This window comes from Camelus bactrianus, chromosome 7 (assembly GCF_048773025.1).
Source record: "Camelus bactrianus isolate YW-2024 breed Bactrian camel chromosome 7, ASM4877302v1, whole genome shotgun sequence".
Classification (NCBI taxonomy): Eukaryota; Metazoa; Chordata; class Mammalia; order Artiodactyla; family Camelidae; genus Camelus; species Camelus bactrianus.
Genome location: NC_133545.1, coordinates 323,398 through 348,343, shown reverse-complemented (window position 1 = coordinate 348,343; position 24,946 = coordinate 323,398). Strand labels below are relative to the sequence as shown.

Here is a 24,946-nt window from a genome sequence, read left to right as displayed (position 1 = left end):
CCAGTTCTTATTAATCCCACATCCTCAGCTTAAGTCTGGAAATGCTTTCTGAACGAATGAATGAATGAATGAATGGGGCATGACGTAATCTCTCTTCTGAAAGCCTTCAATGTCGTAATGAGAAAAGGCTTCCAGAATCAAAACTGGGCCCCACGGCAAGCCAGTATGAGCTATGGCCAAAGCTGCTGGGATCATGCAATGAAAGGGCATAAAGTTTGGCTAAAATAACATCTTGGATAATGGACCAAGTATAAAATGCAGGTTTTTTAACTTAGTTTATTTTGTATTGAGCGAATAATATAATCACATGGCTCTAATTCAAAGAAAACTACTGTTACCAATTTCCTGAATATCCTTCCAGAAATATTTCCTAATAAGAAAATACAAAGTCTGTAATTTGATCATGATGATTGTAACTGGGAAAACATGCTAAAACAAGAAAAGGTCACTGGAAACCTCATGTGATCTGACTCCAGGGAGAACTTCTCAGCCACTGTGGGCAGAGCCCAGCCCGGGGCCCCGGGGCCTCACCGCCAGCTCCTGCCCCACGGGACACACCCTGGGGGGCAGGCTCACGGCTAGTGAGGAGGCACAGGCAGAAACATTTCCTTCTTTTCGTGGTTTTATACCTTATTGTCTCTAACAGTAAATGTCTGAACTTGGGAAATGGAGGTGTATTTCAACAATCAGAGAAAAAGCAGGAGTAACCAGAAACTCAAGAGCCACCCTTGCCCCACCCTGGGAACGGGCCCCAGCACGAGGGTGGTTCCAGGGCCCCTCACTGACACCAAAGTCCACTGGGCTTGGTACAGGCAGGGACCCTGGTGACAGTCACTCGAGGAGTGAAAGGAGGCAACAGACACCCCGGGTGGCCAGCTCCCAGAAGGTGGCAAAGGGGCCCCTGCCTGCCCCGCGTGAGTCACTCATGCTTGGCGAAACCTGCCAGCAGCTTCTATCACAGACGCGCCCGCATCTTCAGTGGATCAGGGCCCTCGTGAGGCGCTCCGCCCGTGGGGAAGCAAGGCTTGCCTCTCATGGTCTGCTCTGGGAATAGAAACATTAAGCACCTGTCGTAGACTGCTCGGGGGTCAGTCTTGTCTTGTCCAAGTTAAGAAACCCTGTTTATCTTGTTAAATCATTTTGTATCATATACTCTGTCTATCCCATTTCTGTTGGGTACTTTCCTGTGAATCCATTTATAAAAGAGTAACAAGGCCATAATTACTGGCTGTTACTGAATAACTAAATTCAAGGGATGGTCCAGATGCCTTTGTGACACTGAAATAGTTCAGAAAATAGCAAGTGAAGTAATGGCCATCAAGCGTGTCACCTCACAGGAGTGACTCTACTGCGATGACTTCACTGTATTTCGATGTGTCTGTACCCCTAGTTCAGAAGGAGAGGATTCCTTAGGAGGCAAGTTTGTCATCCTGAGACGTCTATAAAATCTGCCGGTGGGACTACCTGGTTCTTTTGAGCAGCGGTGAGATCTTGGGCAAATCGCCTTCTTTGAGAGCCTGGCTCCTCGACTGGGGAATGAGAGGTGGGGCTGCAATGAGCAGCGGTTCCTTCCAACTCTAAAACTGCACAGTGCATGCAGAAACTCATCATCAAACCTCTACCAGCCTCCAGGTGCTACAGTGGCTGCAGCATCACCTGGTGGGACCAAGGCTCCCGAGGGGACAGGAGGCATCGGTCACCTGCTGCCCCAGACCCGTCAGGTGACCACCAGCGGATTCCTTTCTAGCAGGATGACACGTACTGAGGACTTCTGTTACGATGTGAATGAATGTATGCTTCTGCACGCTGCCCTGCTCCTAGCAGCTCCAAAAGACAGGATATAAACAGAGAAAACCACAAATACATCACTGAGCCATGGGGCGAGAATGGGGCGGGACAGCAGAGGCTGCGGGCGTGCCAGCCCCCGATATGCAGGTGCAGCCAGATGCAGCCCTTGGAGGACTGAAACGAGGGCTGGATTCACTGCCAGGAGCCACCCAGGAAAAGCAGCTGAAAGTCTCCCCAGCTGGTGCCGCTGGCACAGAACCATGGACCAAGATACAGGCGCCAACCAGTGGTCACACCAAGCCCCCTCCCACTCGGTCACAGGAGCTGCTATCTGGAAATCTCAAATACCACCAAGAAGGGCATCTCAGAATGTCCTTGAAGACCTGCTCTGGACCTGGGGCCAGGAGGGAAAGACTGGACAGGGGTGGGTGAGCTTAACGCCCACCCCCCCAAAGCGTGAACATTGTATGGACCACCTTCTCTGACCTCAGGGCAATTAAATTCATAGCTGACACCAAAAGGGTGGGGGAAATGTGCTTTGAAATTTACAAATGGTCTACATCACTCATGGAATAAAAAGTCAGTCTGAGTGGAAATGGAACACGCCTAGATCCCACGAACTGTGTGCTTGAAACACTTGGGAGATGAAGCTGCAGCGAGATGTGGGGTGAGATCTACAGCCTTAAACAACTAGACTTAGTTGTTTTAAAAGAAAGACTGAAAATAAGTTTGATGCTCAACTCAAGAAGCTACAACAACAGAGTGAACCAAAGCAGACAGAAGGGGCAGGAGCAGATTTTACTACAAAAACAAGAATGAGGAACAAGTGACACAATAAAACAATAAGCAAGGTCTTCACAAAACTAGTAAGATGCATGGATTTGTCAAATCAAGCTACCCAGTCAAGAAAGAAGTAGAAGGCACCAGCAAATGACATTAGGAAACAGGCAACTGCAAGTGTGATAGGGATGCTGCATTCACAAGAAACACTTTCCAATAAATTGGAACGCATGAAACAGACAATCTTCAAAATTGATTTGATGAGAAACTGAAAATGAACTAACACAAAATTTGAAAACGGATGGGTCATCGAAGTCTCAGGCTCAGAAAGTTTTAAAGACAAATTTCACCAGATTTTTAAGAAACAGATGATCACCATTTTATGAAAACTCTTTCAGAGAACAGAGAAAAAGGAAAAGGTCTCACTCTCAGGCCCACGTTCCCAGACAAACCACATGCACACAGGCCTTGCCTGCGGCTCTGCTTTTCAGACTCAGACCCTGGGTTTGAGAAGATGGTCTTGGAGGAGCTAAACACACACGTGTGCACTCACACATGAGTATGCACACATGTGCACATAACGTGCATATGCACAAAACACGTGCACACCAGCACATTTACATGCGGTTGCACATGTGCGTGTGGACACGTACGTAACATAAGGCGCGTAGTACACTCAGGTGCACACACATGCACACATGCCCCTCACGTGAGCACATGCCCATGCCCGCACACACATGCACACACAGGCACATAAGTACGTTTGGTCCGTGTAGGCGGGTGCTGACCCCTCGCAGCCCAGCACACACGGCCTCGTGCGTGCGTGCCGGGCTGCGATCTGAACGTCACTGAGCGGGAGGGGGGGTTATCAGCGTTTGGCCTTTTACTTGGTTTGGAGAAGGTCAACCAGGTGCGCCTTGGGTTTACAGTTGTAAAGAAGGGGAATGCTGAGTCTACAGCAGAATTTCCCCAGGGCTGTCCCGATGCTCAGCCTTAAGGAGCAGACGTCACAGCTGTGCCGGCCCTGGTTCCTCGGCTTGGGACACTCACGTTTGGAAGTTGTGAGGGACCCTTTCACGGCACCAGCCCCGGGCAGGAGTTTGGAAGAACTGTTGATAAAAAGTGATCCAAGAAGCGCTGGTGTTATGTTTCACTTAAGTAACATTAAAATGTTCATAAATAAAAAGCTTAGTCTCTCAAACTGAGGGTTGAAGCAGCTTGCAAAACCGTGGACAAGTAAAAGGAAATCTCAGGCAAAACAAAGAGGTTGTTTGATACAAATATTTGTAAGGAAGGGAAAAGCGAATTCAGAAAGGAGAACCAAAGTGTGCATCAGGAGGAGGTGAGGTTACATGTGGAACAGGGGCTGCGTCCCCACCTCTTTATTTAATTGGAAAACTTCCATAAATAGCTCTGCCTTTCATTACAGAGAGAAATCCAACTTCAGCAGCTCAAGGAAATAAAAAGACCCAAAACACGCAGGACCGGGCTCCCCAAGGCCCTCAGTCAGGGCTAGATTCCAGGAAAGCTGTGGCAAGTGTGACTGCCCTGGTGAGACTGGGTATGGGGCGGCCTGCTGTCAGAGCCCCGTGAGGCGCGGCCCTCCACCCCATCCTCACGGTGGAGATCCACGCTGCACTTGCTGTGGTAACCGGCCTGGTCTCTGGGGTCCCGTCTGGAGTTCCTTCAAAGGGAAGAGGTGCGTGTGGTGGGTCCTGCTCCAGGGAGGACCCGTGTCCCAGCCGACGGGGGTTCCGTCTGGGGGAGCCTTGGGACGAGGGAGGGTCTCTTTTGGGCCTAGAAGTCCCTCTCTCCCACAGGCCTGGCCCCTCAGGTGCATCTGCAGGGCTGTGGGCCGGCTTCTTGGAGGCAGGAGGTGTACAAAGCCCGCGCTGACCAGCCTTACTTCTCCCTGCAGCGCTGCTCTCACCCCAGCCCTGACCCAGGCCAGAGACATCACGCGTCTGCCACAAACAAGCCCTAGAACAAAAGCCAGATGCACTCAGAGCTCTGACTCTGACTAGCTTACCTGGAGGGCGGGTGCTGGGATAGGAGCTGCTGCCGCAGGAGGGGGCCCAGGCTGCCGCGACCTGGTCACATGGCAGCCATTTGTGAAAATTCAAGGCAGAATAGTCAGGGTTTCTGCACATTTGTGTGTGTTTTATACCCCAGTGAAGGAAAGCTGTAAACACAAACTGTGTCGCCCCTTTGCGCTGTGGGAGGGGAGAGGAGGCCGCACCATCCAAACCAGGCTGGGCGGGACCCGCAGGGAGGGGCCGGCAGTCTCACCACCAAGCAGGCCATGGCCAGCGCCTGGGATGGCAGGGGGTGGTGAGGCTGGTGGCAGCCACTGCCCTGTCTGTGTGGCCGTCTGCCAGGTGGGCGTGGAGCAGAGGCTCCAACATTGTGATCTGACAGGGAGGGCAGGGCGGGGAGCCAGCTCACCCTCCACCCCCCCCCCCCCGCCTCCCGGGCAGGCTCATGGCCACCCCGCTTCACGGTGGGAAGCGGCAGCAGAGAGGTGTGTGGCTTGCTCCCAGTCATTGGGCCCGACGTGCATCTGAGCACAGAGGTGGGGCCCGGAGCCGCGGTGGTCCCCGGGACAGGACCCTAGGGCTCATCTAAGGAGAGTGGTTAGGAGCAGCCCCCAGTAAGCACACGCAGACACCTTGCGTGCTCCTGCAGGGCAGGTGGGTCAGCAGCAATGACAAATGGGGTCGGGGGCACCTGTGCCCCGGCCCCGCCCTGCTCCCCGTGGTCTCGGGCCAGCGGGCGGGAGGGTCTTGCTGAGGAGCCCTTGCGTGGACAGTCCCTCTTGAAGTGCTAAGATTTTGTCTTTGACATTCACCAGTTTGAGGAAGACGTGCCTGCTGTGGCCTTTAAGTCTGTCTGACCTGGAGTTTGCTGGGCTTCTTTAATGTGTCCTGTTTTCCACCAACTTTAAGTGTGTTTGCCCTTTACTTCTAAACGTTCTGGTTCTGCTCCCACCTCCCCTCTGGGACGTCACTGTGTGTTGGTGACGTGTTGGTGGCCTGTTCACTCCTCTTGTTTTTTGTCCTCAGACAAGATCATCTGAGTGACTTCTCAAGTTTTCTGACTCTTCTGTCAGCTCAAACCTAGTGTTGAAATCCTTCACTGAAATTTACACGCCACTTACCGTATTGTAAACTCAGAATTTCTATTTCATCCATTTGATAATTTCTCTCCATTGATTTTCCACCGTTTCGCTGAGAATCAGCCTCAAACTGTCCTTGAAACCTTCAGACATAGTTGCACTTGGGTGCACTGGGGTGGCCGCTGACTGAGGTCCACCTGCCGCCTGACTTCCGGGCTCCCGCAGGGGCACTTCCTGCTGGCTGCTTTCGGCTGGTACGGCCCATTATGTGCGGTTCTTCACACGCCTTGTGTTTCTCTTATTATTGTAAACTGAACATTTAAAAAATGTTTGTGGCAACTCTAGAGTGCTCCCCTCCAACTTGGGTGTTTCTTAGTAACTTTCTTGGAGTAATTGGTTAAAAACTGTATTCTTTGTTATGTGCCGCCTCCGAAGTCTGCTAGGTTAGCCTTCTTGGTCAGCTAGCTAACGGTCAGAGATTTCCTTACGTACTTTGGACGGGTCTCCCAGCCTCTGCCGAGGGCCTGAGGTTACGTATGGAGGGCATGTGTGTACATGGGGGGAGTGCGTGTGAGTGAGGTGTGTGTGTGGGGAGTGTTGTGGGGGTGTGTGTACATGTGGAGTTGGGGAGAGTGGGGGGGAGTGTGTGTACATAGGACCGTATGTGGGGGAGCCTATAGGGGAGGAGTGTGTACATGGGGGGAGTAGGGGGGGAGTGTGGAGGGGTGGAGGGGGGAGTGCATGTGGGGGGAGTGGGGGAGTGTGTGTACATGGGGGAGTGTGTGTGCATGTAGGGGGGGAGTGGGGGGGAGCGCATGTGTCGGGGGGGTGGTCTGTGTTCCACATCCCGTCAGGCAGTCGACAGCTGCCTTTCTTTGCGTCCCGCTCGCAGAGCCTCAACACCAGCTGGAGGTGGCAGACCGTTCTCGCACAGGCCTTTCCTGGGCAGGTGCACACGTCTTTCCAGAGCCCCTGGAACACCAGAGGTTTTCAAAGCCCCCTTGGGACCTCTCTTTCCTAGGTTTTCCTTCAGAATGTTTTGGTCAGCTCTTGTCTGTCCCAACTGGTGACACTGCAGCTGCCTGGGGCAGTGTCAAACAAGTGCCACAGACTGTTCTGACGTGGTTGCCCCAGGAGCCAGACAGGTGAGTGGTGACAGTCCCCTGGGGGCCCAACCCATCCTGCACCCCCGACTGGCTGCAGGTGCTCAGCACAGTTGCAGCTCCAAGGCTGCTGAGTGACGTTTCCCGTCATATTTTCTAATAGCCATTAATATTAGTGCATAAGACGCAGAAATTTATGTTTTTATGACTGGTCCTTTATTCAATACTTGTTCAATTCAAAAGCTTTCAGATGAATTTCTTAGGTTTTTCAGGGAGACAATCTCATATTTGAAAATGACCTTCTTGCCCAACACAAAATTCATAATCATTTTCTTTTCATACTGTATTGCCCAGGATTTCCAGATTAACACTGACCACAGGTTCCCGGCTCCCTTCCCACTTTCCTGCCTCAGTGGCTTCTCAGATCACTGGCTTTGTACCTTGTCTCACAATGTTACTATGAACTGTCCATGGGCGTCTGTCTTTAAGTGGAAAATTACTGTTGTTTAAGGTCTGCCCAACTTCATACACCCTTTATCCAACAGTTATTTATCCACCAACCATGTGCGAGGAACAGTGGTAAACGATTAGAAAAGACTTAGAAACACCCACATAACCCTGCCCAGGACCCCTACAGTCCAGGCGGGGAACAGCCGTAAACAGGGCTAAATCACACTCGTGTTCAGCATGACAAACAGGAGCAACGTGGCCCTTCCAACAGGAGACTGAACCCAGACCGAAGTGTCGGTCAGAACGTGGAGGAAACCACCTGCGCTGAGTAGCGGGGCGGGAGGGGGAGGTCAGACGGGGCAGGGTCTGGGGAGGCAGGTGTGAGTCCTGGGCGGGGCATCACAGATGGGGTGGGGCCGACAGGAGCAGATCCACTGGGGAGGCGCCGGGGCCCCAGGGCCACACACGATACACCAGACCACAGCGGTCTCTATTCTGAGAGCAACGGGAGACAGCAGATGGTGCATTCGATCTGGACTTGAAAAGGTCCCTCTGGCTGCCATGTGGAGAATGTGGGCCAGCTGCGTGAGCTGGGAGGTAACTGGGCTCCCGGGACTCCTGGTGGACGGGGTACACCGCCCGCAGAACTAAAGGGCTGGGCGTCTGCGTGTGCAGAGACACGGAGGGGGCGTCAGGATGGTCTAGGTCTCCAGCCGAAGCACTGGGCAGGCGGACGGGACACGGAGCAGAGAGACAGAGGAGAGGGGCAGACGGTCCTGAGCTTAGCAGCCCTGTCTGTATGGGAAACCACAGGTGCCAACGGTATTAAGCAGAATGCAAAACACAATAAACAGACCCAAAACCTGCGCTCCTCCACACTTAAGAGTCTGGGGTCAGAAGACAGCGAAGAGCCTAGGGGCCAGCAACGCAGAAGGAAACCCAGAGGGCCAGGTGCTGGGGGCCGGGAGGGGCGGCCGCGCACAGACCCGCCCTGGCTCCAGCCCCCGGCAGGGGCGCCTCCGTTTGTTCAGACCAGGCCCCACTTCCACTCCTCTTGGCGCCAGTTACAAAGTGAGTACATTTAAAAGACTGTTTTCTATTCGTGAGTATCTTCCAGGAAATAATCCCGTTTTCAAAGCCCAGAGTCTGAGGCAGGCCGAGGACAGGCCAATGAAGACAGAAACTAAAGACTCATGCCAGTGATCGGATGTTCCTTTACCAGTCACCTGCCTCTCCTGAACATGAAAGAATTCACAAACAGCAAACATAAACACTATTATCTGCTTTAAATTCTCCGGTTCCACACTAAAAACTCACTTCAAGAGACAAAGGGGATACAAGTCACAAGCGAGCTCACGTGGAAGTCTGACTGCGTAAATCCCTGCGCCGTCGTGTGACGTCAGCTGAGCAGAGAGGACTTTCGGCCGTGTACCAGCACCTGCCGCGGCATCCGGCACAGCCCCAGGTGAGCACACACGCTGGTCTGCAAAGGAGGCCTGGCCTCCTGACAGGAGCGTCTGTGCGCGGAATTCTCACAGGATGGAAAAATCGTGGCAAATACAGCTACAAGGCTGCTTCTGTTTTAAACTGAAACTTGAAACAACACCTCAAACTTCCTACTTTAAGGCACAGGATGAGCAATAAAGTAACAGAGTTCAAACTCGCCTACCTTAATTTCCCCTCCATGTAGAGAAGTTAAAGTTCCCTTTCCCGGACCAGTCAGTTACTGAGCACTGGCGATGCACGTCCTGGGCCTCCAGCGTCCGGCCTGACGGGGATGCTCAGCCGCCCCGCAGGTGCATGAGGTTGCCTGTGATGGCCCGTCTGCCGTAAAGGCAGAGTCTACGTGGGAGGAGTTTCAGTGACCACAGAATAGTCCCTTTCCGTTCCTTCTTCCCTTTCAAAGAGAATGGAGCTGGCTGCTGGGGGTTGTCCAGCCCCACCATCCACAGAGGGTGGGCCTCATGCTGCCACTGGCTTTGTGTGGGTTTTGAACCTATTTGCCTAAGTGAGGCATTCTAGCAATAAAACACACTGAAGAGGGGACACGCATGGCTGCAAAGCCCCGAAACTGAGGATGTTGGTAGAAATCACTGCTATCCTAACATTTCAGAGTATTTCTCCTCTTTTAGAAATTACACCAGAAGCCCTTCAGCAACCCTCATTTTAAAAAAAATCCCCAACAAACTCAATGCCACGGGCAGAGCGAGGTCTACGAAGTACATGTCCTTCCCACGCTGCTAACACACCGGCCTCACATGTTCCATGAGCCTGTGTCCCTGCACGTCAGCATCCTCCTGTGACGACAGGAAGCAACTTCAGCGTGAAGTTTCACTGCTGAGGAGAGCATGAGAGCCTGCGCTGCGAGGCCAGAGCCCCTGACACGTCAGCCATGGTGCACAGTGTGAGGCAGCCAACGCGCCTGGGCAGCCCCATCGTGCCTGTCCCACGTCTGCGCGTGGCCTGGCGTCCTCACTGCTCGGGAGTCGTTGGTGTCACCCGGCCTGCCCGCACAGCTGGGACGCTGTGAAGGAGCCTCCCTCCCAGAGGCTTCAGCCGTTTAAGTACAGAAAGCATGCTTTTCATAATCTAAGAAGAAAAATATACTCCCCAATGGAAACTGTGAAACAGCGGCCCAGCGCCGAGGTCTGGCAGCGCAAGTGGGGAAGCCTGGGAGGCGGTCACAGACGCCCAGAGCTGCGAGCGGAGACCCCTCAGGCGGGTGCCAGCCCGGGGAGCCCACCCTGCGTGTAACGTCCAGACTTGGTTTCCCGTCTGCGGGCCCCAATCCACCTCCCAGCCTCTGGGACACAGTGCGGGCTGAGAAAACACTGAAAATTGCACTAGAGCCTAACTGCTGCCATTGAAGATCTGCCTGAGTAACATTCCAGGAAAGGGTCACTGTGTACTGAGCACTGTCCCATGAGTAAGTTACAACAAGCAACTGAAAATACACTTAAGACATTTCATTTTATGCAAGAAATTTCAGATTAGCACACTATGGTTTATAAGCCATGACAACTCTTAATATCTTATATTACTCAGTTATACATTTTTCCTTGTAAGCACTTCAAGTGACTTCTTGATAATACATCTTTGTATTTTTGGAAGTGTAAATATTTTGAATACATTCTTTCATCATTCATAATGGGCAGAAATATACTAATATTTACTAATCTTTCAGGCTTTCTTTTTAAAAAGAAACACCACAAAATAGGTCACTGAGAACATTTTCTTGCAAAGACAAAAATTATTATTTGTCATAAGAATTTAATAAGTTTTAGAAGAAAAAATATATATATTTCCTTGATCTATTTTCCTCTGAATTGAAACCAGCATGTAGAGACTATAAAAAATAGAGTCTATTTACACAGCGTAAGTACCTCAGCGATACACACAACAAGGCCACCACAGAGCACCTCCTGGTGGATGCAACCCACACACGCTGCACATCACACGGCAGCTAACCACCACCCTGCTGCACGCCGTGACACCTGGCGGGAATACTGGAGGAAATCAAGCATACAAAATTCAAGGATAATATTGGCTAAATATGCCTAAAATGTCAACATGTTTTATAAAACCATAAGGTACACGTGACTGAACACACGAAATTATAAAAACAGCATGGGTGCGTCCGAGGGATGCGTGTCTGGGCACAGAGGCGGGGCAGCGGGAGGCTCCGGGGTAGCGCCTACGGCACCACGTGTGGCCGCGTCCCATCTTCCGTGAGGTCGTACCTGGGAGTCGGGAAGAAGGCAGACGCGGTCATGGGGGCGCCCCTGCACGAGCACCCCGGGCTCCCTGTCTGCGATGGGGACACTCACCACTGGGTCCAGCCTTTGGTGAGCTCTTCAGATGCCAGGCCGACCAGCACCTGGGGGAGAAGACATTTGCTGGAGTGGGTTTTAGGCTTTTCACCACTTCTTCTGTCTTCTCGGTCTTACTCGGGCAACATGGCACCACCCTCGTCTTGAGTCTCGTTTTTCAATTTTTCTTCCCTGAGGAGCTGCCTGTGAACCCCACACTGGTCACACCCATGGGGGCCCCTGTGCTCGGCAGTCTTGCACTTAAGTTATTATGACGCCTCTTGGGGACACTGGCTCCCATGCCGCTGATGGCAGCGCAGCAGACACGGGCTGTCCGCCCGTGTGATGCTGGTCCGAGAAAGGCACTTTGGGTACGTGCTTAAGTTCTACGAAGAGTAGGAACTGATCAAGGATTGTGTCAGACTTACTTTGCCAAGAAGCCCTTTGTCTTTGGACAGGAAGCCACCGCTGTTCTTCACTGCGACGTCCAGAGTCCTCCTCTGCACCTCCGGCAACGAGACGCTGAAGTCGAAGCTGAAGCGGGAGAGAGGACCACTCCTAAGCCCCTCTGTGACCTGCGCTGTTTTGCAGCAACTAAAAGCTGTCTGTCTGAGACCGTCCTCATGCCACGCTTTGCCTTTATTGTAAACCTGAGTCCCCCTGCTGGATGTCTGCGCCTGGCATTTCAGGAAGACATGAAGGTTTCTCCGTTGCTTTCCTAACAGTGAGAGGAGACTCCAGCACCTAAATGTGGGCAAGGCCCGACCGCCTGTGACCCCCCTGTCCCGTCTGGACACAACTCCCAGCTCTTCTGGGGTTCAGTGTGGGACTGGCCCACAGACTCGAGGAGACGGACTCCAGGCCCCGGATGGGCGGAAGACCGGCATCACGGGCGTGCCCTCAGTGGAGGGCGGGCTGCAGACACTTCCAGCGGCTGGAGCCAGCTGCTGAGGAGTAAATGCCTCTAGGAGCCAAGTCCGCAAGGCAGCCATGGGGCTGCAGGCGCAGGGCCTCCGGAAAAGCAGAGGACAAGGCCAGAGGCCTCTCAGAGACACACGGCTGTGACCACTTTCCCACAAGCAAGCCTGCCCACAGCGGGACCGGGCGTCTGCTGGTCAGTTTCTGACCTTGCTTTAGGTAAGGTCACTGTGAGCAACCACGATACCTTCCGGGGTGGACATAAGCTGGGTTGGTGGCTCCAGCACCGTCGACTTCACTGTCCCCCAACCACTGGCGATGCGCCCACCCTAAGCCCTGCAGTAGCCATGCCAAGATGCGCAGGGCTCAGCTCGTGGAGAGCAGCCTGAGGGTTCACGTGCGAAGCCCAGAGCCTACTTGCTTATCTACACTATCAAGTTCATGACAGCTCAGCAGGGCTGTGCGGTCATATCCTGGGGCCTTCCTGCCAGGGTCACCCCACCCCCTGCAGATGGACACACCTCTGGTCAAACACGGGGTTCAGCGTTTTCTTGGACACGTGTGTTTTCCTCCTTCCCGACCTCCTCTTGTCTGGTAACAGATACAGGCGGACGTAGGGGTCAGAGCCATCCTCAGAGAAGGCGATGAGATTTCTGAGGACATAAACCAGAGAGCAGTTGGGTGTGAGACCGCGGAGGAACGCGGCGCGCCCACAAGAACAGACCAGCTGAGGTTGCACTCTCCATGCTGAGGGCACCAGAAGAAGCTTTGTCTTGGCCCCTCGCCGGCTCCTCACAGCTCCTTTGGCCTCTGCCCACTTCCTGGGCCCAGAGTTCGCGGAAACTACTGCTTGGCCTCCGCACACAGCCTCACTGCACTCACGGCCAAACGAAGCCACCCCTCTCCCAACACTGTCCACGGACCCCCAGTGTACTCGGTCCTCCTTGGCTCCTGCACAGGCCGCTGACCCCACTGTCAGCTGTGTCCACCTAATCCCTTCACAGAAGAGGGCCACCTCCTTCCCGCAGCCCACACCACTCTTGTCTGAGGACAACTGGGCCAAATACCACCCAGTGTGTAATCACAGTTGACCCCTGAACCCCACTGAGGCTGAGGGTGCCACCCATCTGAACACACGGTCCTGTATCCAAGGATCCAGCCACAAATCATGGAGTGCTGTACCGTTTCCTACTGAAAAAACCCCATGCGGTGGAGCCGTGCAGATCTAACCGGGTCGTTCGAGGGTCAACTGTATGTGTGGCCACTTCAGGTGGTTCACTTATTGATGGATCTGAAGACCCAGCCAGGAACAGCCTCCGGTCAGTGCTCTGCTCCTGGACTTCGCACAGCCACGACTCGGGAGCAGGAAGGGGCTCCGTGAGCAAACACGCACTGAACCGGGGTCTGGGGTTGTGCGGTCATAGTTGTAAATCTCACTAATTTTATTTTCCTGTGTTTCCAACACCTTTTTATAAGATCCAAATATTTGTATCACAGCTACTAGTGAAACAGACAAGTCACATAACAGAAAATAACCCGTCAGCTCCAACCAGCACCGTTAATCTAGCACAACAGAAGCAACAATGGCGCCTGACCTCACGTCTGCTGATCAGTCCCGCGCACGCTAAGCCCTCCTGACTGCGGGGAAGAGCGGTGCGCCCCTTCCTGCAGGACCACAGCTTCTCCTGCCATGACCCGGACTCGCCCGGACCCTGAGCGGACACAAATCCACTCCTGGAAGTCCAATCCCCCAAGGACATTCAGTAAAAGAAAAACTGTTCACTTTCCTGCCCTAAACACTCAGCCACAGGGAGTGTCACGCAGACTACAGAACAGCAGTTCCAGGGAGTGTTACAACGAAACCAAGATGGTTCTGACTAGAAAACATCATGGAACAAGTGCAGTGAAACTGGGACTACAGCCTCCCTGCCACTGGGCCGGGGCCCCGCGCTCTCACCTGCAGGAGTGCACGACCACCACCAGCTTGTTCCTCTGGGAGCTGTGCCGGACCGTCAGCTGGACCTGCCCCAGGGGCGACTGTCCCAGGGTCGTCCCGCTGGGGAGACAAAGCAGAACAACACAGGGGGCGTGTCACTGCCACAGCCACACGTGAGACTACGCACTCACGAGGGGCGAAGTGCCCACGGACATGACCTGTGGTCCCGGGCACAGACAGGCCCTGGGCTCAGCCTTCATTTGAGAGGTGGACGTAACTCTGTCACTAAACTGACGGCTCAACATAAAAACGAGACACTGCGTCTCCTAACCACAAACCCCGTGCTGCGGAATTCCTGGGCCTGGGCCTTCCTCAGAGCCCGTGAAAGTCACTCGCTGTTTCTCGGGGATGGGCCAACAGGGTCACTATGCCCTCATCTCTGTGTCAAGGCCCAGCCCAGGCCCAGGCTCTGAGACAGACAGGCGGCTCTGAGCGCGGGCCCCAGGAGCAGCCACACGCCTCTGCCCCCACATCTTAGCCCGCACTCCTTGGCGCAGCAAAGAGGAGAACTACTTAAGAGGGCAACTTCCTCCTCCAGTGGACAGAGAAGCTCAGGACAAGTGCAGGCTTCCAGGCCCTTATCCAAGGAAACCCCGACACACCTCCAACTCAAGGCGTGAGGGACAAAGCCCCACAAACCTCCAAACACAGCACCAGCTTGGAGGTGGTAACGAGGTTGGACAAGCAGACAGAGCAGGACCTGTTCTGACACAACAAAGTCCTGTCAAGTCCTGCCCATTTAGGATCCAATGGATCAGCTCTAGACTCTGCCTTCCTGGTCTGGGCAGGATGCACAGGAGCCCCAGGGCCTCTCCCACTCGTGGCCACATCACCCCACTGGGCCTAATCTTCAAGTGAGCCGAACACCAGCCCTGGAAACGGCAGGTTTACATGGAAGCCAGAGGCCTCACAGGGCAGGGCAACACTTGGAGGCAGCTGCGCCTAGCTGGCACCCCACCACAGCCCAGGGCCCTGCACCAACTCAGCCGGGGTGGGGAGCCACGTTACTTCTCCAGCTGCCGCAGCCTCTGGCGCAGCTCCTGCGTGGCAATGGGCAGCGAGATGTCTGAGGCGATGCTCGGGGTGGGCTCCTTGACGGAGGCGTGGCTAGGGGAGCAGGTGGCGCTGGCCTGCAGGCTGGAGCAGCTTCTGCCCAGGTCCCCTGGTTCCAGGGGGCCGGCCTCTGCAGGCTGGGCTCTCTCGTCCACACCAGGCTTGTCACTGCCCCCAATGACCGGTGTAGACGGGGCGGTGCCGCTGTCACCGGTGCCTGGGGATGCGGGCATCTGAGATCTGACTGCAACCTTTCTCCCCTCCTTGGAAACAGAGGGTCGCTTTACTTGAGCTGAGTGCTGGTGGTCTGGAGGTCTTTCTTGCTTTTCAAGGTGGAGCACCTAGAGGTGAAAAGAGACCGAAAAATAAAGCCAGTGACACTGGTGAACAGCCTCACAGCCTCACACATGAACAGCTTAGAGATACTCGTTTGCAAGTGTTTCTTTAAAGCTTCGCACAAAGCATGAAGAACAATCCGGTCTACCCATTCAGCTCTTCTACCGTGTGGAGGAAGCCTAGGACAAGGCCCGTGGGAGGGAGGGACACGGCACCGCATGCACAGACTCACTCCCGTGCGTCCCATTCACTTCCTCCACCGGCAGTGGGTATGCACGGCAGGGGCAACGCCACCATGGACAGGTCGCGTCACGCCCTGGCCGGGAGAAAAACCCCACCCTACGTGGGCCTCCACCCTACCGTCTCCACCAGGGTCCAGCAGGAGCAGCCACACCCTCCCCTGCGTGGGCAGCGGGTCACTGACTCTGTCTGCTTTTCACACGTGCTCTGAATTGAGCACACGGCCTGAGCACATCTACGTCTGTGACTCTGCATCTGGGGTCACCTTGGCAGCCTGAAGTCTGTTTCCGCTTCCATGAAGTAAAGCTGCAGCCAGCGCCTCCAGTTCTGTTATTACCAGAAGCCGGACGTCCAGGGGGAGGGCTCCAGATGGACAACCAGAGAGGTTGTGGTCCCTGCCGGGAGGCTGTCCCCACACCCAGGGGTGACCAGGCACAGGAGACTGTTTCCACTGCACCCTCCACAGACCAAGTTTATTTGACTTGAAAGTTGGTTCTTCATTTTAATAATTAGGGGGTTCTAACATTTTCCCATATGTTTGCCAGTTTTATTTTCAGCATTTCCTTTGGTACTTACAAACAAATCATTGTCTATTTTGGGCAAAATTTATTTTTCCTATAATCTCTGCCATCTTGCGGGGCTTTATTAAATTTTCTCTTCTTAATGAACTTTGAAAATTGAACGTTAACAGAAAACTTTGTTGATCAAGATAGCAAATACTTTCTGGGCCAAAGGATTTAAAGAGTCCCCTGTCCCGTGTCCCAAACTCTGATTCCCACTCTCCCAGGTCCCCCACCCTGCACGCTGATCCCCGTCCTCCCGGCCCCACCCTGCGCCCTACATCCTGACCCCTGTCCTCTGGAGTCCCACACCCTGCACCCCACACCCTGAACCCCATCCTCCTGGGTCCCCCACCCTGCACACCGACCCCCATCCTTCTGGCCCTGCCCTGCACCCCATACCCTGACCCCCATCCTCCTGGGTCCCCAACCCTGCGCCCCACACCCTGACCCTCGTCCTCCCAGCCCGTTCCCAACTGCCTGAGCGGCCCGCCGCACACCGCAGTACCCTGAGGGCAAGCTTCATCTTCAGCGAGCTGTTGGGGCCTGAGTTGCTGAGCTGGAACCGCTGGTTCATAGTCATGTCCTCGCTGCTGAGCAGCTGGCTGAGGGGGACCCTCAGGTTCCCCAGAGAACACTGGTGTTGCTCGTCTCTGACCTGCGGGACACCACAGCACACTCAGCTCTGAGGACAGAGACAGAAAGCCACACAGTCCAAATCCCAGTCTTTGAAAACACTTCGGCCACCTCCTTTTACGTGTGAGTAGTGCAGCAGGAAACCTCTTCAGGAGACACAAAGCTCTGTGACAGGTGCTACAACGTACCCGGGTCACACGCACCTGTGTCTCCTCATCGCAGTCATCCCGAGTGTGAGAAAGAAAACCATGCTCTGTGACTCTGCGCTAAGAGGCAGCGGTCTGCACAGATCTGAGGGTCCACAGGAAACGCCTCAAATCCTATGAAAATGGTGAAAGCACACACTCCTAGTGATGTACCCAGCTTCTTCTGGTGACCCTGGCTCATGGAGAAGGCACGTTTCTTTCTTTTAAGCCTTCCCTATTCAAAATCTACAATATCTGCTTTAAATGCCTGGTCATTTCTGTCTCCTGAATTACAATCCTCAGCTTTATCCCTGCAACGGGAATTATTCCTGTTAGGCTGTTGTGATACAAAATAACTAACCCAAAAGAGTAAGAACTCTGGTGGTTTTACGGGCTATACAAACAAAACCAGTCAAGGAAGTCAACTGCATGTGAAAACCTAAGTGTGATGCTTACTTTTAAAACTATGATCATAGGGAGAAGGCAGAGCTCAGGTAGACTGCATGCCTCGCATTCACACGGCTCTTGGTTCAATCCCCAGTACTTCCATTAAAATAAACCTAATTACCCCCCCAAAATACAAAGAAAAATTTTTAAAAAACTATAATCACAAAATAATTTTTAAATAAAATAATCATTATAGAATTTCAAAAGTCATATTTTTAAATTCAAGACTCAGTTACTATAAATTGTTTTAAAGGTAGTGCAATTCATAAAGGAAAAAGTTAGCTAGACAAGTATAAAAGTAAAAAAAAGTAGCTGGACATACACATTTCGTATAAAACAGTGTGAAAATATAAAACAACAGACAGACAGTAACGGAGCAGGCTGGGCGCACCCGACCGACTGTGGCTGGCGCTCTGTCGGGAAGCTGAGCGACCCCCACGACAGGACACCCCTCAACCCCCAGACTTCAGGGGCTAAGGAACAAGTTGGAGTCATACAAGCTAAACAAAACCAAGGCCCTCAAACTCCTCAGAGACTTAGTGTTGGGAAGCAGGCTGTGCCAAAAGGAGCGCGGGGGCCAGAACCTGGCCACAGGGACGCCCCCGGGAGCTGCGTGACCCACTGAGAACAGTGCTCTCCTTAGAGCTGAGACATGTGGGACGAGCAGGCGCACATCCGAGTTTAAAAGATGCCAAGGACTTGTGCTTCTGACCATCACGGAGCACAGCAACCACATGTATCGTCCCACCTCAGCTTCAAAGCCGGACAGGTAAGCGAGACAACGGGCTTCAGGCTGGACAGCATTGACCCTGGACACAGGAGTGCAGAGAGTGTGGACACAGGGGAGGAGCCTGACAACGGGGCTGGTCGCTGGGCAGCGTTCCAGCCACGAGGCTGGCTTGAGGACCCCAGATGAGGCCAGTGCCCCTGCACCGAGAACCCAGGTGAGGAAATCAGGGAGCAGGAGGCCCCGGCAGGGGAGGGCTCCCCAGAGAGCTGGAGGCCTCCAAGGGCCCCCGAATCTTCTGCTGATCAGCGCGTGCAGGGAGCGAACCAGCTGAGGCCAGGAAAGATGCCTCAGGAAAAACAAGCGGGCAGCTCCCAGAGCACAAAGTGCTGCAGACAGCACCCACTCCCAGCAAGGAGGAGAGATCTCACGGCACTCAGGGCGTTGGACCCGCGAGGTCACGTGGTCCCAAGACGACGGAAGCTTAAGTCAAGCCTCCAAAGGCTCAAAGTGTTTCCAACTAACTTGTCTGCAAATGAGGAAAAGGAAACTGAATATCCAGAGGCGTAAAAACCCGCAGCACTCAATAATGGAAAATTCACAATGGAAAACTGGAGAAGCAGGAATATATGACCCATAGTGAAGGTAAGTCACTCGCAGAAGCAGATCCGGCACTGGAAGCTAGACACCTCCATGACACACACGCAGGACGGGGGGGAAGACACGGAAGGGGAAGACCCGAGTTCAGCTGCTAAGATGAAAAGTCTGCAGGATGAAGAGTCTCGGGGTGGGGGAAATCCAAGAAAGTCATGGCTAAAAACCCCAGACTTCTCATCAGAAACAATGCAAGATGGGAGAAAGTGGAAGGAAAGAAACCTACTAACCAGAAGCGTTCTATGTCTCATGAAAATACCTCTGGCAAACGAAGGTGGAACAGACAGTTTCCCAGACACACAATAGCTGAGAAAGCTCTGCAGAGCAGCTCCGCAGGAGGCCCTTCAGCGGAAGAACCATGCCATTTGAAAACCGGGATCTCAGCAGAGTGAAGTCACTGGGGTGGTGAATATTCGTCTAAATAGGAAAGACAGCCCCATGTATTTATTTTTAAAAAGCTCTTTAAAATATAATTGACAGTTCAAAGCAGAAATAATACTACACATGGTGGGTTTAAACACAGGCACAGACGCAGAGTATAGGGCCCAGGAGAGGACAAGCCACTGCGGCCTGGCACCTGCACGATCGAGGCGGTGGCCACGGTGAAAGGCACCCGAAGGCACCCACTGAAAGACCAGGACAGAACAAGGAGACAGAATGCAATCAGCAATACACCCAATTAATCCAAGTCAGGCAAAACCAACCAACCAACCAAAGAGTAACTGGGGCAAAGCATGGAATTCCATCAAAAAGAAACAGACACCCTGACAGACCTGCGTCTTATCAGTGGGATTAAACTTGAACTTGACCATCTTCTCTCCACAGGCTCGGACAGCTCTGCTAGTGAGCTCTACCGCGCACTCGAGGAAAACAAGTTCTAAACAGACTCTTCTAGAAAAATGAAGAGGAGGAAACACTCCCCAACTTACTTCAAAGGCTAGCATGAATCCGACACAAAACTGAAAAGGCAGGATAAGAAAACAAAATTATAGATCAGCATCCTTCATGACTAAGATGCAAAAATTACTTGTCTTCACTGAAGCATAGTTTACAATGTGTCAGTTTCAGGTACACAACACTGACTCAGTAACTTTATAGACTACACTCCATTTAAAGCTATTACAAAATAATGGCTGTATTTCCCTGTGCTGCATAACATATCCTTGATGCCTATTTATGAGGCAAAAGTTCTTAACAAAATTTTAGCAAATTAAATTGAGTACATAAAAAGTATACTACATCATGATCAAGTGACACGCAGTTCTTTGATGTTGATTATATTTCAACAAATTTATTTTAAAATGCAAATAAAGGTTTGCTTGCAAGGTTTTCTAATGTTAAATCTTGAAAACCAAATAAAGGTTTGCAAGCTTTATGATTTGAAAATCAACAATGCATTTCACTGTATTTACAAATGAAAATTTGTATATTTACAAAAGAAAACCACATGATTATCTCACTAGTTGTAGAAAAGTCCCTGGCAATATTCAACATCCACTTGTGACAAAAACACTCAGCAAACCAGCAGCAAGAAGAGAGGGAAATGCCCTCAAACGTCACACTTAATGGCAGTGAGACACACGCTTCGCCCTTAAGTCTGCAGGAGGCAATGGTGTCCACTCATGCTGAGGGACACCGAGAGGCACCAAGCCCGGGCTGGGCAATGGGGCGCCCAGACGGGAAATGCAGAAGCAGAAGGGTCACTGCGAGCAGACCGCATGCAGGAGAATCCTAAGGCATCCACACGGAAGCTACCTGAACCGCAGCGAGGTCAGCAGGGCTGAGAGTAAGATGTCGGCACGCAAAAATCAAGAACAACTGGTACGAGTGACAATCAGCCAAGAGCTGACAAGTAAACACTGAAACCACACAGCATTTTCTGTATGACCAAGTCTGACAAAGACACACTGGTTGCAGGGAGGGGCCCATAAACGGCACCTTTTAGATATGTGCGGTTCTTTGATGCTGATCATATTTCAACAAATCTATTTTAAAATGCAAATAAAATACCTCGACTTCAAGCTCCTGGCGCCTGGGATTGTGAACGAAGAAAGTGAAGTTTTCCTCCCACACAGGTTCACTGGTTTTGTACCGAATCTGAAAGAAACAGCCAGGTATCAGCTCTGTGCTACTGCAGCTGCAGGTCTAGGACGGCGCTGATTAAGTTCCAGGACACCAGTTTCCTGAGCTGGATCATCACTTACTAGTTGCAGAAGCTCTGGAGGGTGTCGGGGGTGAACCGCTAGCCACCCCAGCCCGTGTCCCACCCCCGGCGACGTGGCCTGCACCGCGCGGTGTGGCCTCCCTCCCGTGACATCCTGGGGCTGACACAGTGCTGCACATCAGAAAGCTTCTCAAATTAATGGTTAGCAGTTTAAAAAAAGAGTAATTCCTGAAGTATTTCCTGCAAGTAGGACACATTACAGCAACAGCAATGCCCTCCCTCAATTCCTGAATAAAACTGTATTTGCTGAATTTTAAGCACACTGTTGGCTGTCCTTTAAGCAAAATATTAATAGAGCACTGAAAGGAAACTTGGAAATTTGTCCCATGTCATCTACCCATGAAATCAACCAGAAGCACATTCACATGTTCATGTTATTTTTTGATGTTATTTTTAAATGAACAACATATTTGATATCAAATTACGTAGCTGGTTATCAAACGACTGATTCAAGAAAACAAAAGAACTCAGTGATGGGGGGCCACAGGAAGCCCCCGGGGTGACAGTGACGGACGGTCACAAGAAGCCCCCCAGTGACAGTGACGGAGGGTCACAGGGAGCCCCCCGGGTGACAGTGACGGAGGTCACAGGGAGCCCCCACTACCACCAGTGACAGTGATGGAGGGTCATAGGGAACCAGTCAGCACCTCACCTTGCTCTCCTGGGCCTTGTGACCGACCGACATCTGGACAAGTGGGTTTGGGTTGCTGTTTATCTTCTTCCCTGACTATCCACAAACAAAAAACAGACAAAATAAACATCTTGAAATGGGGATTACTAAAAATGGAATTATTGGCTTATATGAACAGTCATTTCTATTTACTTCTGATACTTCAGTTATAGGGAGTATCTTGGAACAATTTAATTGGAAAACACTTGCTAAGCATACCCCAAAGCCACAGTTGTATCTACATAAAATAAATTAAGGAATTTTATATTTGCAAACAATTTTAAAATGTTAGGGCCTTCTGTTTTTAAAGCAAGCTACTTTGGAAAAATGGAATCCTCTGAAAATCTTTAATGTTAATTCCAACTCTCAAAACTCATTTTACCAGGATAACAAGATGAATAAAGAGCAAACACTGGAAACAGAAAAACACCAGGAGGACAAGTGTGAAAGAGCGGGCGGCTCGGCACAGCCTTCTGGCTGGAATCGTGAAGTGCTGGAGTCAGAGGCGCGCTCTCACACTTCCAACTTAGTGTGGCTACCAGGTACCAAACCCTGCTCACCAGCTGCTAAGTAATTCTGACTGGAAGAATAAATGTCAATCTAAATCACATAAATTAAGCAGATTTAAATGCAGTAAGAAAAATTCGGGAATAAGAAAAAATGGTAAAAATCATACTTTAACACAGACGGCTGACAGAAGAAAACAAGGTAAAATGCAACACATATGGGACATGAGGTTTATTTGTAACTTAGCCCCACAAGATGCAGGTAAACATTTGTGTTAGTGGAAATTAACGAGAAGGTCACAAAAATGTCTTTAATAATTTTAGAGTCAAGCCTCAACACTGCAGCAAAGATAGAGGTATCAAATTCATGATTATGGGAATAAAATATTACTAGTCCAAACCTACTGCGATAATCTATTTTCTGGTTCACCTTTTTGATGTGAATGAATTCTGCAAAATGAAATAAATAGTTACGAATATGTGGCTACAAGCTACTGCAGTGGAGGACTAGACTACTTCCCCTAAACCCACGTCTCCTATTCCCAGACTCCGGAGCCCTGAGGGCGGAGCTGAGTGCCGGGTTCTCCCTCGGAACCTCGCCTGTGGCCAACCCGGCACCTTGCCTTTGCTGCCCGCTCCTTGGCTGGAGGTGGTGAGCACCACAGAGCACAAGCCAGAACTGTCACATGCAAGGGAAATACAGACTCCTGTCTTGCTTAAGCTACTACTGCTTCTGAGTCTTGGATACAGAAGCTGAGTTTGTTTCACTAATACACTTACTTAATCTCTGAAAAAGTAGCCGTTCATTCCCAGAGATTTACTGTAGCTTATCAATTGTAATGCATCCTTATTTTTAAAAACTTTTCTAACATCTCCGAAAACAAAATGAAACGAACGATTGGTAACATTAAGTACTGCTTTTGGGCGGATTACAGTAGAGTGGTGGTTATCACCGCCTTCACCAATTTATCTTGCTTATGTTTTCCTTTCGTGTGCGCATGTGAGTGACATGATAAAAATCTATGTTCATCCTAAGCCTAAAAGTTCTTTCAATAAGTATAAAATAAGCACTATCAAACCTTAACTAGCCCTTTATTTTCTTTCTTAGAGGTACATAAAACAACGGTGTACAGTTGTCCCTCAGTATCTTTGCAGGACTGGTTCCAAGAACCCCCAGGATACAAAATCCAAAGATGCTCAAGTCTCATCTATAAAATAGTGTGGGATTATCCTCCCCTATAATTTAAATCATCTCCAGGTTACATATGATACCTAATAAAATGTAAATACTATGTAAATAGTTGTAAATACAACGTAAAAGCTGCTACTTGGAACTTTCTGTAAATTTTCTTCCGGATCCTCAGTTGGCTGAATCTGCAGATGCAAAACTCATGGACAGAGGGCCGACTGTTCTTAAAATGACTGATGTTTTAGATTGTATGAAATAAGGTTAAATCAGTGACTAAGTTTTCTACAAGGATGCAATACTCAAAATGCATCAGCACAAGTGAGCGACACAGGTACAGTGAAAACACGAGCTTCTAAGTCAAACTGCCTTGAACTTAAATCTCTTTACCACTTGATTACTGAGATCTACTCAACATTTCATGTATTTGAACCTCAGTTTTGATGTCTACAACATGGGCATAATACCATTTCTAGACCCGTCAGTAGGCTTGAACGAGATACTGTAACAATTGGAAACACACATATTATGCTAGCTACACTGAGCACTCTGCATGCATGACCTGCTGCGACTTATTCAGTTCTCCCCTGGAGAAGAGAGAACGCAGCAGGGGGTCAGCACCTCCCCTCAGGTCCTGCTGACGAGCAGCTGGGCGGAGACCTGCGCCCAGACAGTCTAGCCTAACTGCAGAGCCTCATAACCACCGTGCTCTGCTAGGCAAGGTCTTCAGTTACCAAGGAAATGGTGAGGAAAGACTGTGGCTACGATTCCTCCCCGCGTTCTGGTGAGGAGCAGTTATCTGAACTCCCGTGCTAAGCAGAGCCCCAAGGAGCAGTCCGCCGCACCTCCCCAGCGGAGGGTGCGTGGCGAGGGCTTCACAGACACTGCATCAGAGCAGAGCTTGTCAGTCTTCCTCACTTTGGAAATTTAACTTATTCTTCCAGATGAAACTGAGTATAAAATAGTCCTGATTTCTTTGGATAGAATTTTCTTAAAACAGTGACATTTAACCCCTCACTCCCCTAAATATTTAAGCATAAAATGTTCAAAGAATCAGAGAAAAAATAATAAAGCATTTGTAAGCTATAGAAAACCTTTAACAATACAGCCAGAAAATACATCCTCATGTCGTTGTAGGAAGTGGAGCTTAGTTTTCAATACACCTCATTTCATGAAATTCAGAGCTCCTTGAAAGAGCTGTCACCTGAACCAGCAGCGCCAGAAGCCACGCGGTCACCGACTCAGAGGCGGCCCTGCCTCTGCATATTGGAAGAGGTGATTTGTGAGCGGCAAAACAGTGCCTGGGGCAGACTTTTCAGCCATAATCTGGAAACTGGTCAGGATTTCAGAGAGGACTTCTATTTCACCACTTTCACAAATTCCGATCCAATTAAAGTGCCGATGATTTAAGGGCTAAGGCCCACAGGACAGAAGTCAGACTGGTCGTGCTGGTACTGACAGCATTTGTCTTCACAGTCGACACGTTCTTCTAACCCTGACTCTCGGCAGCAAGAGCAGGCTCTCTCCAGCTGAACCACCGTTGACTCTGTTACTCCACAGAGA

The 24,946-nt window shown here is 51.2% G+C and overlaps 1 protein-coding gene across 3 annotated transcripts in view; it reads right to left on the bottom strand.

The window, feature by feature from the left end:
• Positions 1-6,979: 6,979 nt before the first annotated feature.
• ESYT2 (extended synaptotagmin 2) overlaps positions 6,980-24,946 on the bottom strand; it is a 70,965-nt gene continuing 52,998 nt past the window's right edge. For all 3 annotated transcript variants that reach the window (XM_074366626.1, XM_074366627.1, XM_074366628.1), the window contains 9 exons: positions 21,674-21,748; positions 20,808-20,894; positions 16,657-16,806; positions 14,968-15,353; positions 13,921-14,019; positions 12,485-12,616; positions 11,474-11,579; positions 11,064-11,113; positions 6,980-10,976 (listed from right to left, as the gene is read on the bottom strand). In XM_074366626.1, the coding sequence (XP_074222727.1) occupies positions 10,931-10,976; positions 11,064-11,113; positions 11,474-11,579; positions 12,485-12,616; positions 13,921-14,019; positions 14,968-15,353; positions 16,657-16,806; positions 20,808-20,894; positions 21,674-21,748 (1,131 nt within the window). In that variant the 3' untranslated portion in view covers positions 6,980-10,930. The remainder of the gene's footprint in view (positions 10,977-11,063; positions 11,114-11,473; positions 11,580-12,484; positions 12,617-13,920; positions 14,020-14,967; positions 15,354-16,656; positions 16,807-20,807; positions 20,895-21,673; positions 21,749-24,946) is intronic.